This window comes from Mytilus edulis, chromosome 12 (assembly GCF_963676685.1).
Source record: "Mytilus edulis chromosome 12, xbMytEdul2.2, whole genome shotgun sequence".
Classification (NCBI taxonomy): Eukaryota; Metazoa; Mollusca; class Bivalvia; order Mytilida; family Mytilidae; genus Mytilus; species Mytilus edulis.
The window spans coordinates 114591-128664 of record NC_092355.1 but is presented as its reverse complement, the minus strand read 5'-3'; the positions used below and the strand labels follow the sequence as shown (position 1 = coordinate 128664).

Here is a 14074-nt window from a genome sequence, read left to right as displayed (position 1 = left end):
ACTTTATCACACAATAATTTCCCCTTAAAAAATCAACCGCAACCACAATTGTGATACCTAACTCTTGACTATGTATTGCTACCTCGCTACATTGAAGACCTGTTGGTGACCTTCTGCTGTTGTTTTTTTTCTATAGTCGGGTTGTTGTCTCTTTGGCACATTCCCCATTTCCATTCTCAATTTTATATGGTAAGGTTTCGTAACATTTGGCAATTATTTTCAGAGAAGATTGATAAAAAGTTTATGATGATAGACGGCTGAAAGACAATTGATGGCAAAAGCTCATTTGGCCTTTTGTTTAAGCTTGGTGAGCTAAAAATTGACATACAATTTGGAAATAATACCATGACAGAGATGGTGGTAAAGGCATAAAGTTATCAAAGGTACTAGGCTTTTAATTCAATATGCCAGACGCGCGTTTCGTCTTCATAAGACTCATCAGTGACGCTCAGATCAAAATAGGTTCAACGCCAAACAAAAACAAAGTTGAAGAGCATTTAGGACTCAAAATTCCAATAAAGGGCTGCGCTTTAGCGCATGATACGCCCGTTGTTTGAAAGACGACGGGCGTATAAAAATGGCAAAAGACTACAATGACAATGAGGAGCAGCAAGAAGATAACAGGGAAAGTGAAGATGGTGAACGTGACTCTACTGAAAGTTATGATCTAAATGAGGAAGTAGGTGATGAAAGTAAGGATTTCATTGACGACGGGCGTATAAAAATGGCAAAAGACTACAATGACAATGAGGAGCAGCAAGAAGATAACAGGGAAAGTGAAGATGGTGAAAGTGACTCTACTGAAAGTTATGATCTAAATGAGGAAGTAGGTGATGAAAGTAAGGATTCCATTGATGATGAAGATAAAGATTTCATTGATGATGAGGAGGCCTCTTCTGAGAATGAAAATGAGGATTTTTCTGATGAGGACAGTGATTACAGTGAAGAAGACACTGATGATTAAACCTAGTTCAGCTTTTCAATATTTAGCATAAAAAACAAATACCATTAACATTGGCATATAACATAGAAGTCTTCAATGCAATATAAGGAAAGTGATATATGATTATGGGTTTTAGTAATTCTATGGCTGATTTCCAAATTTTATAGTAGTTTGAAAGAAGATAATTTTCTTGGGGTATATTGCTCATAGTTGGATTCTGTTGATCACAGTAAGGAATCCATACTAAATTATACAAAGATGTATGCAAAAGTGGTTCAAATGGTGCTTAATATGGTGGATAATGATTATTACCTTTTTATTGTTTAGAATATTCACAAGATGATCATATTGATAAATGTTTAGGAGACTTGATTTCCTTATTTTTTTCATAAAATGACACCCTTTGACATTTAAGGAATATTTAGTCACATGTTAGTATTTTCATGTTGTCACTTGTTCACTTATTATGTGCTATTGTAGACTAGTTATGTTTCATAACATTTTTTATTGTGCTCAACCCTTCCACCGAAACCGAACTCTATAAAAAAGCTGCAATGCTAAGGTATCATTTGTGATTTCAATTGCAACCAATTTTAACAAGAGTAAAACATCCTATATGCAAAAACAGTATTTGATTTTTATCCATAGCTTAGATAGTAAAAATGTTATCATAAAATGATATATGCCTCAGGGAACAGTTAGTATCTCAGAGACTGTTAATGTGCTTTCATCCTTGCAACCATTCAATAATAGTACAAACGTATGACATTAATGGAACCTATTTTTTATAAGAAATTTAATGTTTTAAATTGAACTAAAGATTTTACAATTTTTTTGTTTTCATCAGATTTTATTCAGTATTATTTGTTACATCAATAGATATAAACAATTCACCAAAGTTTCATGGACATTGGTGAAAGCCTTTTTGAGTTATTTTCCGAAGTGTTAAAAATCCCCCTTTTTTTATGAATAAAGCCCCATTAATCCAAAACTTAAAATCTAAAATTTATAAAAATTGAAAGGGAGCTTACATCAATAGATATAAACAATTCACCAAAGTTTCATGGACATTGGTGAAAGCCTTTTTGAGTTATTGTCCGAAGCGTTGAAAATCCCCTCTTTTTTATGAGTAAAGCCCCATAAATCCAAAACTTCCTTTTTTTTATGAATAAAGCCCCATTAATCCAAAACTTAAAATCTAAAATTTATAAAAATTGAAAGGGAGCTTACATCAATAGATATAAACAATTCACCAAAGTTTCATGGACATTGGTGAAAGCCTTTTTGAGTTATTGTCCGAAGCGTTGAAAATCCCCTCTTTTTTATGAGTAAAGCCCCATAAATCCAAAACTTAAAATCTGAAATTAAAAAAAAAAACGAAAGGGAGCTTACGTCAATAGATATAAACAATTCACTTAAGTTTCATGGAAATTGGTGAAAGTGTTTTTGAGTTATTGTCCGAAGTGTGGACGACGGACGGACAGACGGACGGACAACGGTATACCATAATACGTCCCGTCTAAAAGACGGGCGTATAAAAAGTTGTGCCAAATAGGGCGAAGGTAGTCTATCTTGGGATAAGAAAAAAAGCCTTAGTTTTTCGAAAAAAAAAGTTTTGTCAACAGGACACTTATTAAAATGACCATATAATTGATATTCATGTCTACATCTGATAGAACAGATATGAAGATTACACCATAATCTACTTGTATTAACTAATTCAAAATTAAGGATATTTACACTCAGTCTTATTTCCAATAAACAAACCAAACTTTTCTGATTGGGTTTCATTAATATATCCTCCAAAACTAGAAATTATTAAAATAACAAACACAGCTTCATTGATTGTTAAGACTCATACCTCTAATTTGACATAAGCGTTCATCTCAGAACCAGAATCTATTACAAACAAGACGATTTCATTTTTTTTTTATCAAATCCCCTCACCTTCGTAGCAATAAAATTTCAACTTCAACCGCATATAAAATATACATTTCCCAACTCGTACGGTATGTACGAATTTGCTGTTACTACTCAGACTAAAAAAATAAACTCATCATAGATACCTGGACTAAATTTTGTATATACGCCAGTTTTGTCTACAAAAGACTCATCAGTGACACTCGAATCCAAAAAAGTTAAAAAGGCCAAATAAAGTACGCAGTTGAAGAGCATTGAGGACTAAAATTCCTAAAAGTTATGCCAAATACAGCTACGGAAATCTATGCCTGAGGTAGAAAAGCCTTAGTATTTCACATTTTTTTTCCAAATTTTGTTAACAGTTAATTCATAAATATAACCATATCAATGATAATTCATGTCAGCACAAAAAAGAACGACATAAATAAAACGTCACCAGTGTCTGAGCAAAAGGATGCTGAACAACAGAACCAGGGTTATATCAGAACAAATCTTTTTTTTAAAGTTAATGGGATATATCAGTAACATGTTGATAAATATTCGGTATCAACTTCACAAATGACGAACAACGATATAGAAGGATATATTCTAGGTACGGACGTTGTTTACAATCTTATACAGAACATGTTATAGTGTTCTTTAATTTGTCTTTGTGAATGTTATCCTCTACTATTTAGTCTATTTTTGGTAATATCCTTTTGGTGTGGCTCAGTACTTATGCATCCCACCAATGTGTTGTTGTACTGTGGTCATTTTATGTATTCTTGTCTTTCATTTTTGCTTATGTTCTTTGTCTATCATGTCTATACTTTTTTCTTTGTTGACACATTTGTTTGTTTTTTTTTGTGATTAATATCATAACACAATGTTGACTTCTGTATCCCTTTTTAGACATTTTTACCTATTATGTCTGTTGTTTTTTTTTTCATACATTGTTGTCAATATAATGGAGTTTTATGTGACATACAAGTGAGAGGTTTAGCTAGCTATAAAACCTGGTTTGATGTGATTCCCTCGGTTTTGGTTTATAGCCCAGATTTGTTTTTTTTCCTCAGTCAATTTATGAGTTTCGAACAGCGGTATACTACTGTTGCCTTTATTTATCCACCATTCTCTACGTGAAGAAATGCCTGTACCAAGTCAGTAGTATAACAGTTGTTTTCCATTCGTTTGGTGTGTTTGAACTTTTGATTTTGCTATTTGATAAGTGACTTTCTGTTTTGATTTTTCCTGTGAGTTTGCTATCTTTCTTATTTCACTTCTGCTATTTCCTAAAGCCTCAAAACTGCCTCAAGGTGATTTCAGATGGACTGTAAAATTTCTAATCCATTTTTTAGGTGATAGCAATTCTATTGCAATGGCAGGGTAAAAAAAGACACTGTAAATTTCATCTATGTGTATTTTGATCAATGATTTTCCAGAACTTTTGGCTACCAAAATTGTTAACCAAACATTTTACATATTTTTGTAGAAAAAAACCCTAAAATCAGCAGTATAAATAGCGTTCAATAAAATTCAGGAAAATATCACAGCATTAAACAATCACAGTCCCTACACATTATACACATAATGGCACTGATTGGCAAGTCTTTACAGATATACATTATGTTAACCATTTTGATTCCTGCTCGAGGATTCCTGACTTCATTCATTACAATATATACAAATGCTCACATGTCAAATGTTCACCCATATTAACACATGTCAAATTTCCACCCATATTAACACATGTCAAATTTCAACCCATATTAACATATGTCAAATTAAAACCCATCTTAACACATGTGTTCAGTAAACCTTATATATCAATAAGAAATTGATATCAAATAATTTCTAAATGCTTTTTATAAAAAACAATAAATAAATAAATAATTATACACACAAAATTACAAATTTGTTATATAACCCATTGCTAATTTTCTCGTTTTTAATAGATGCATGATTTCATATGACCACATATTGCATTATATCTAACAAGCTCCAGTCACCAATAACTTAAATAAAATCCTTATAATAAACACAATGTTCTAAATAATTACCACATTGTAAAGATATTGTCATGTGACAGTCATGTGATTCAAGAACAGAGTTTTGTTGTTAGTGTGGCTGTTCTTAACAAACTAGAATTGTAGCACTAAAAGTTCACTAAACATAATCCCTGACAATATTCAAATTTCAATAAAAATCCATAATTAAATCCGTTTCTTAGATCCAGGTGTTTGAATGTTCAATTTATAACAATCCGTTTCTTAGATCTATGTGTTTAAATGTTCAATTAACATAATCCGTTTCTTAGATCCACGTGTTTAAATGTTCAATTTATAACATAATCCGTTTCTTAGATCCATGTGTTTAAATGTTCAATTAACATAATCCGTTTCTTAGATCCAGGTGTTTGAATGTTCAATTTATAACATAATCCGTTTCTTAGATCCATGTGTTTAAATGTTCCATTAACATAATCTGTTTCTTAGATCCATGTGTTTAAATGTTCAATTTATAACATAATCCGTTTCTTAGATCCATGTCTTTAACTGTTCAATTAACATAATCCGTTTCTTAGTTCCATGTGTTTGAATGTTCAATTAACATAATCCGTTTCTTAGATCCATGTGTTTAAATGTCCAATTAACATAATCCACTTCTTAGATCCATGTGTTTAAATGTTCAATTAACATAATCCGTTTCTAAGGTCTATGTGTTAATGTTCAATTAGCATTTTAATTTGTCTCTAATATCCATCTGTTTAAGTGTTCAATAACAATCCATTTCTAAGATAAAAATGTTTACTATACATATTCCTTTTCTAAGATATATGTGTTTAAATGTTGATTACACATAATCAATTTCTCAGATCTATGTTTTTATAAGTTGATTAAGCATATTCCATTTCTAAGATCTGTGTGTTTAAATGTAAAATTAAAAGAATCCTTTTAAAAGATTCATGTGTTTAAATGGTAAAATAAGCAGTAAGTCTTTATTATAGACCTCATAGCTATTTAAGAATCTGCAACACATCTTTGCAAGATTTCGTGACACTTAAACTATTGACGTCATACAACAAACACTATAGTTGTATGGGGTCCAACATTGTTTTTACAATTTTCTTCTGGACACCAAATATTAAAGGATCATGATATATGTTCAGTAGTTGTTGACAAATAGCAATAAGGTGCATTATGGATAGTTTCTAATTGATTACATCCTATAGATAAGCCTGTGTCATGACTCAGTTTTCACTTTTATTCCTCTTATCTACAATGGATAAAAAATATGTAAGTTACAGTAAAACCACAATTAATGTTCTCATTTACAATGGATAAAAAAATTAATAATTACAGTAAATCAATAATTACTGTTGCCAGTATTTCATTTGTTTAATATGCATTACTTTTCATTTTGAACATATAATATTTCATGAAATATAAAAGCTTTTTGAAATTTAGATGTGATTTTTTCTTTGTTTTTTTTTTCAAACTACCAAAATTGTGACAAAGGAGATAATGCACATTCAAAATCTCAATTTTTGGTGAGTAGATGTAAGAAGGAAAAATTACCTCCAATTCATAAATATTTCCATATTAAATTCTTAAATAACATATATATATATATATATATATATGTTTTTATTATATAAAATGCATTAATTTCAACAAACTTATACTTGAGTATAAGGCTCAATTAACGGTGATTAAAACCTTTATATACAAAATAACAGATAATTGTGTATGCTTTGCAGAACTCATGTACAATGTCTAAAATCCACCAGTAAACTCTCACCTCTACAAAATGATAATACTAATATCAAATGAAATAAATAACCCTACTCCATCTGCATGTTTATGTCCAATCCTTTGAGTGCATTTAATTTACATGTTAAATCTCAAATCAAAAATTCATTTTACATCTTTAATCTTCTTGAATTAAAAATTCATTTTACCTGTTGAGCCTTATTTTCATGTGGAATCACTTTCTTTTTAACCAACAGGTTTCAGTTTTATGAGAAAAAAAATTATGTGTAAATTATCAAATGTAATGTGACATCGCTATAAAAACGGTTATATTATTTTATCAAAGCAATAAAATGTACCAGTGAACTTGATTTTAACCACTATAAACCAATAAATTGGATGTTTTCCCCATCACCCATTACCAAACATGTGACTAGAGGACTTTATTTTGACCTTTATAACCCAATGAATTCTAAGGTTTCCCATAACCCAATATCAATCATGTGACTAGAGGACTTAATTTTGACCTCTATACCCAATGAATTTTATTTTTTCCCATCACCCAATGCCAAACATGTGACTAGAGGACTTGATTTTGACCTTTATAACCCAATGAATTCTAAGTTTTCCCCATCACCCAATACCCAAACATGTGACTAGATGACTTGATTTTGACCTTTATAACCCAATGAATTCTATTTTTCCCCATCACCCAATACCAAACGTGTGATATACTTCTTAGCCACATCAGACAATAAATCTGGGTCATACAAAACAGTTTTTGCCCTCTTCTTTAATCTATCCAATAAAACGTTCATGTATTCTCTAGCAATGGCTGCTGATTTATTTTGAGGATCACCGTCACCATTTTTAGTTATAAGCCTTTGTATGGCTTCCTCTGCAATGCCATTCTGAAGGGTGCAAAAAGGTAACTAATTATATATTTTTATTTTTATAAGCCTTTGTATGGCTTCCTCTGCAATGCCATTCTGAAGGGTGCAAAAAGGTAACTAATTCTATATTTTTAATTTTTATAAGCCTTTTTATTTCATCCTCTGCAAAATAAAGGCAACAGAAGTATACAGCTGTTCGAAATTCATATTTTTAAAATTCATTGATATTTTCCACTTTTATCATCTATTTTGGGAATAATTCCAGAACAAGATTTCAATGAGAATGAAACGTCAGAAGAATACATTCTGTAAGTGATTGCAGATTGTGTAATTTGGTCTCATGTTGAGAGTTGTCTCATTGCCAATCATACCACATTTTCCTTTTATAGATAGCAGATTTTGATATCAAGTCAGTCCCATATATAGTGTTTTGTTTACACAAAAATTACTTTAGCAAAAAACAGTCAAATAAAAGCAATAAGGTCAGCATAAACTGCAAAAAGTAATTATTTTATGATTTTATGAGTTACGAGACATGTTTTTAGTTTACAATTCTTATAATGATTTAATATTTAATATAAGCATTAGCATACTAAGCAATACAAATTTCAAATGCTTATGTTTTTGAGCTCATCATTAATTTATTATTTTGTATAAATGCAGGCTGTTATTTGATTTAAGTTAATCCATTACTCCAATAATTGTCCCTGCTCAATTATACCTCCCTAAAGTAAAATTATTTCCTGACTTTGAGCATAGTATTAAATCTGGAAATGTTTTATCTCATTGATTCCTATGTGTGTCTCTCCCTAACTTTTCAGGGATACTTTTATGCTTTTGCCAAAACCCTTAACTTAATTCTAAGACAACATTTTCTAAAAAATCAATGAAATTGATTCCATTCCCTTCGCAAATATCCCAAAATACTATAATTAGTTCAAAAACTTTTAATTTCTATTTTTAGAGAAGTTTTAACTTAGACTATTTAAATTAATTGATAACAGCAATTGTTCAAATGGATCAGTTATTAAAATGAACTCAAAGATAACTTTTTATATGAGTAACTCTCAATCAGTCTACCTTAGGTACAGCTTCCTCTCCATATATTGTCTGCTAAACAAAGATAACATTTAAACCTTGATATAGTATTGGTAAAGTGGCATACATATATGTACACTCCCTGTCTGCTAAACAAAGATAACATTTAAACCTTGATATAGTATTGGTAAAGTGGCATACATGTATGTACACTCCCTGTCTGCTAAACAAAGATAACATTTAAACCTTGATATAGTATTGGTAAAGTGGAATCCATGTGCACTCCCTATCGAGACCAAAAGAGATGTATCACTAGTCACTAACATATTTACGACAATTTTTATAAGAAAAATCCCCACCACAACAAAACGGCAGTGCTATGACACAGGGCAGAGTAGTTATTATGGTGTGGGAGGCAACAGGCCACTCGGTGGAAACAGACAAACAGGAGTAATATCAGAAGATTGTTCTCCAGGTCAAAGTAGAGGACAACTTTGACCAACAAAGGCTTCCAAAGAACCCATTCTAGTTGAGACTCTGGTCTAGGTACCAGATAAGTGTGTGTGATGTACTGAAATTGCCACCCACTACACCACAAAACCACACAAAACAGTAGTGTTATTACTATAGGATAACCAAATATTACACAGACAGAGGGAAATAACTCACTATAAACATTTTTAAATTATCTGATTATCTAACACTGATTAAACATCTAAGGTTTGGCAGACAGAAAGACATGAAAAAAACAATTGTGACCTGAGGAAAAAACACCTTTCTTTATAGTGATTTGGAATTGTTGACTGGAACGTGTACTTGGATATCAGATTAAAAAGGTATCTATCAGTTGTATATAGGGGTTTGAAGGGATCACTCATCACATACCTACATGTCACTCCTTCTCAGATATTAGACTTAAATGAAATCCCTTTAATAATGTCTCCTATTTGATTTAAATAAAACATGACTTGTGCTAATTATATGAATCTCACATGAAACAACAAATGGAAGATGTCTGAACTGGTTAAAGTAATCGTTTTTTGAGCTATAGCTATCAAAAGACATCGAAACAGGTGTATCATTCTGTGTGCTATCCATGTAACAGAATAGGCGAACCAGAATATACTTTAAAGATTTATAAAAAACAAAATATCTAAATCAAGGTTATAAATATATCCCCTAACATTAGCTTTTCTTTTAAAATAATTTTAATATTTTAAATATAATTAATTTTTTTATTTAACTATGGTGTGACATGTGTGCTCAGATGCAGAGGAACTAACAAAAAAAAGATTGTAAAATAGTCAATCATTTGACTTTTACAAATAGACTTTATAGAAGATTATAATAAACATAAGCCTTACCAATGGTCCTGCATTAGGAGTTATTCTAGGTCTTTTCTCTGTTTTAATCTCGTCAGTAACAGGGAATATGTTTGGGGGAGTATTGTTGAAAGTTATAGACGGTGTTGACTGTCTTCTAGAGGTCCGGGATATCGGACCACTCCTGTTAAAATAAAATTTAATATTACTCCACATAGGTTAAATAGACGTTGTGGACTGTCTTCTAGTGGTCCGTGATATTGGACCACTCCTGTAAAAAAGTTTTAGCCCCATATGTAGATATAGGAAGATGTGGTATGAGTGCCAATGAGACAACTCTCCATCCACATAACAATTTATAAAAGTAAACCATTAAAGGTCAAGTTACGGCCTTCAACGGGGAGCCTTGGCTCACACGAACAGTACATGTATGAGCGGTTGTGGAGTGTTATTTGCAAGACTGAGATATACCTAGATGTATTCAGGATCTCAACTATAAATTCAAAATTTAACCACATCTTACAAAATTTTCCAGCTTTGAAACTTTCTATTATATCCATGTTTACTATAAAGACAGAGGAGTGTAAGAAAAAGGCGACTATTATTGCCTGCCTTAATGTATTGTGCATATTGACACTTTAGTGACATAAACTGTTATCACATATATTCTCCATGGTAACGAGATGTGTCAATGCTAATACAACTGCATACCAAATATGATTGACCTACCACTAGTGGTTTACTATCAACTAGACCTAATCACAAACTAATACATTGTTGCACTGCCATTACCGGAAACAGCATACCTATGTCTGACTTTTTGACTCTGTCAAGGCGGGACAAAAAGTAGTTTTCAATATTACTAGATGTATATAAGGAAAAGTATTATGTCAAGAGGTAATATTTGCATACTAAATAACAATTATTTATTTGTACAGAAGAAAGACACTAATATCTAGGCCAAATAAGGGATCCCTGGGGGCTTATTGCCCTTACTCCTTTTCTTAATATTATCAAACTTTGGTTTGGCACATACTTTTCCAATCACATACAATGTATATACTTAGAAGTTGATATAAACAAAGAAAATAAAGAAATTTCATGAAATATACAAATTTCCTCATGGATTGTTTCAATTGCCATTTCATGAAATGTGAACACCTCATACATTTAACTTCAGTGTAGTAAAGATAAATCAAAGAACATATATATGGCAACTTTTCAATGGGCAAAATATAGGACTTGTGATGTCCTTACTAGGGACCTTTTCTTCTTTTAAAAATAACTGAAAATTTGTATTTGTCATTTATCTGAAATCTATTTATAAATCAACAGTTATTAATAATGTCACACTATATAATGTAAGTAAGTTTAAATATCGTTAAAGTATGAAAGTTAGTTTCTGTTAGTTAAACCACACAAAATATTTGTGTTACAGCTAAACCTATAACCTATAACCTACCCTAATAATATTTCGATATTTTTTAACAAGCACTTCAAAAGCAAGGATTTGTATAGTCTTACTATACAAATCTTTGTGTTAAAATTAAGTTTTTCCTATTAAAATTAGTCATTTATTTTAAAATACAATTAGTTGCAAGAAATAGTCTTTACTAAACATACAAATGTTACAATACAGAGCAACATAAATGTTAATGTTTTTCTTTGAATATAATTCAAAATTTTAATTGCTTAGACAATAATTTGGAGTGTGGAATTATGGAAATGAACAGTAATTTGTGGGTATAAACATTAATTTTGAGTGTGAAATCGATAAAATAATAAAAAAATAATAAAAATATGAAACAAATATTATTAAAAAAAAAGTGTTTGGAATTTCCCCCTTGGGGTACCATTTTGGGGTATTTCCCTATGAGCGTAGTCTAGGCGGTAAGCATTGACAATTTACGGAATAAGAAAGGGAAAATGAATTTAATTAATAGCATTTGATAAACATGGTATATAAATTACCAATTTGAAGACATAACAGGTTTAAATTCATAAAAGTTTGACCATTGTTACTACAAGTTGTCATGGTTGTGACGTGACGTTGTAAGTAGGCGGGGCTTATAGGTGAGTTGAGGTCATTGACGTATAAAGCTAACGTTTATACGTATAGCTTTATCTGTATAGTAAAATAGCTGATTGCAGTATAACTTGGCTTATGGCATTGATGTTTTAACTGCTGGAATTTGTGGGTATAAACATTTATTTTGAGTGTGAAATTGTGGGTATTAAAATCAACTTGAGAGTGTGGGTTTGTGGGTATTAACATCAATTTGAGAGTGTGGAATTCCAAACCTGTTATAGAGTGCGAATAAAAACATAAAAACCATGTTTTGTGGAAGTGTGAAAAATATCCAAAATTATTAGTGTGCGGATATGACTAAAAATTCTTATACCTGTACTTTGTACTAAAATGTATAGTCCTATACCTCTATGTTGTATTAAAATGTATATTCCTATACCTCTATTTTGTATTAAGATGTATATTCGTATACCTGTATGACTTTTTTGATGTGACATCCAACGGAAGCATTTGTAACTGAACAGAGTCTTGGTGAACATAGGGATTATTCCTAGCAGCCAGAGATAATGTGGCCGAGGTAAAGTCAGCCTCACTTTCACCGCTCCCGTCATCAGTACTGCAATCAGTGGTTAGTAAATAATATACAGATAGCATGCAAACACAAAACAGGAACAATTCTTGCAGTTTTATATATTTATTATCTCCCCTTAACTTCTAATACATGACAATAAATATTAAAAGAGGGGAATTAACTCAGATCTACTCCCTATATAGATAAAGTAATGTTTCAAGTCAGTTATAATGATTAACAGACATTTGTGATAAAAGGTAAATTGCACATGCAAATATTATCCCTCCTACAGGATATAGAAGGAAGGACATCTTCCACTGAAGGTTGGCAGGTATGCAACAAATACACTGCTAAACATATTTAGGTGTTAACAATACACACATACATGTATTTGTCTTTACTAATATATTTCATATATTTTTTTGGCAGATTATTTTGTTCAACTGTTTCACATTTTGTCAGGGCCTGACTTCACGGCAAATTTCCGGGGGGAAATGGTTTTGCTCATTGTTGTGAAGGTCTTGTACATTGTGTCCTATGGTTGCTTCTATCTAATTATTTGTATACAGCTCTGTTGTATAGTTGATGTCTCATTGGCAATAATACCACATCGCCTTATTTTATATTCTTTGTTTTTTTGAGTTAAAATATCTTGATTCAAACTTTTTAGCTTTTTATATATAACTGCAAGAAAAGTTTATAAATTTGTACTGAAGTTAGACAACAATTAAATAGTATAAATGAAGCATTAAGTTAATAAAAAGAAGCAGAAAAAAAAACTTTACATCATTTACACATGGTTAATTACAATGAAAAACTGAAAAGAAATACTGATGTTAAAATAAGCTGAAAGAACAAAAAATGAACATTTGTTGACAATTGTAAGTTACCTTATGTCTCTGGGCTGAGGTAGTGATGGCATTGTAGAATTCATGTCTCGAAATGCATCTGTAAGGTAAAAGTTAAAAGATACCATGAACACAAATTTAAAATGCACAGAAAAAAATAAAATTGACAATATCTTTATCTTTTAGTAAAAAGTAATAAGAATATTTACATTAACCTTTGTTGTTAAATTTAATTAGGTCTTGCATTTCAATAGAATATAACCCCTGCGAGATGAAATTCATGAACTGATGAACCACCATGAACTGTTCATGAATGTTCATGAACAATGCATGACTGTTCATAATGAGTTCATTAAGTTTCGTTCATGAATTTAGTTCATGAATAGTTCATAAAATGCAGTTCATGAACATTTTCTGAACTTTAATGAACTGTAAGTCAGTTCATAATGTTCATAAATTGTTCATAACACATGTTCATGAACATTTTATGAACTTTAATGAATAAATGAATACATAAAGTTTATAAAAAAATTCATAAATTTGACTGTCATACAAGTTCTCATAAAATTTGACATCCATTACATTGTATCATGACATCACAATTAAAGTGCTTTTAGCATGACCTCTAGTTTATTCATTTACAGATCTTGAGATCATTTTGAGACAAAATTCAGTTGAATAGCAAAAGTGTAAATACATGTATGAGGGGGAGGACAGGGGTAAGGGAGACAGGGAGGAAGGGTGTAGGAGAAAGGAGAAAGGGTGTAGGAGAAAGGAGA

The 14074-nt window shown here is 31.0% G+C and overlaps 1 protein-coding gene across 13 annotated transcripts in view; it reads right to left on the bottom strand.

Annotated features, from left to right (window-relative positions):
- Nucleotides 1–4248: 4248 nt before the first annotated feature.
- LOC139499351 (cytosolic carboxypeptidase 2-like) overlaps nt 4249–14074 on the bottom strand; it is a 123735-nt gene continuing 113909 nt past the window's right edge. For 4 of the 13 annotated variants that reach the window (XM_071288027.1, XM_071288030.1, XM_071288033.1 and 1 more), the window contains 3 exons: nt 13338–13395; nt 9890–10031; nt 4249–6118 (listed from right to left, as the gene is read on the bottom strand). In XM_071288027.1, the coding sequence (XP_071144128.1) occupies nt 6086–6118; nt 9890–10031; nt 13338–13395 (233 nt within the window). In that variant the 3' untranslated portion in view covers nt 4249–6085. Of the gene's footprint in view, nt 6119–6139; nt 7506–9889; nt 10032–12348; nt 12493–13337; nt 13396–14074 lie in introns of those variants that run through there. The other 9 variants (XM_071288022.1, XM_071288028.1, XM_071288031.1 and 6 more) reach the window with 4 other exon arrangements.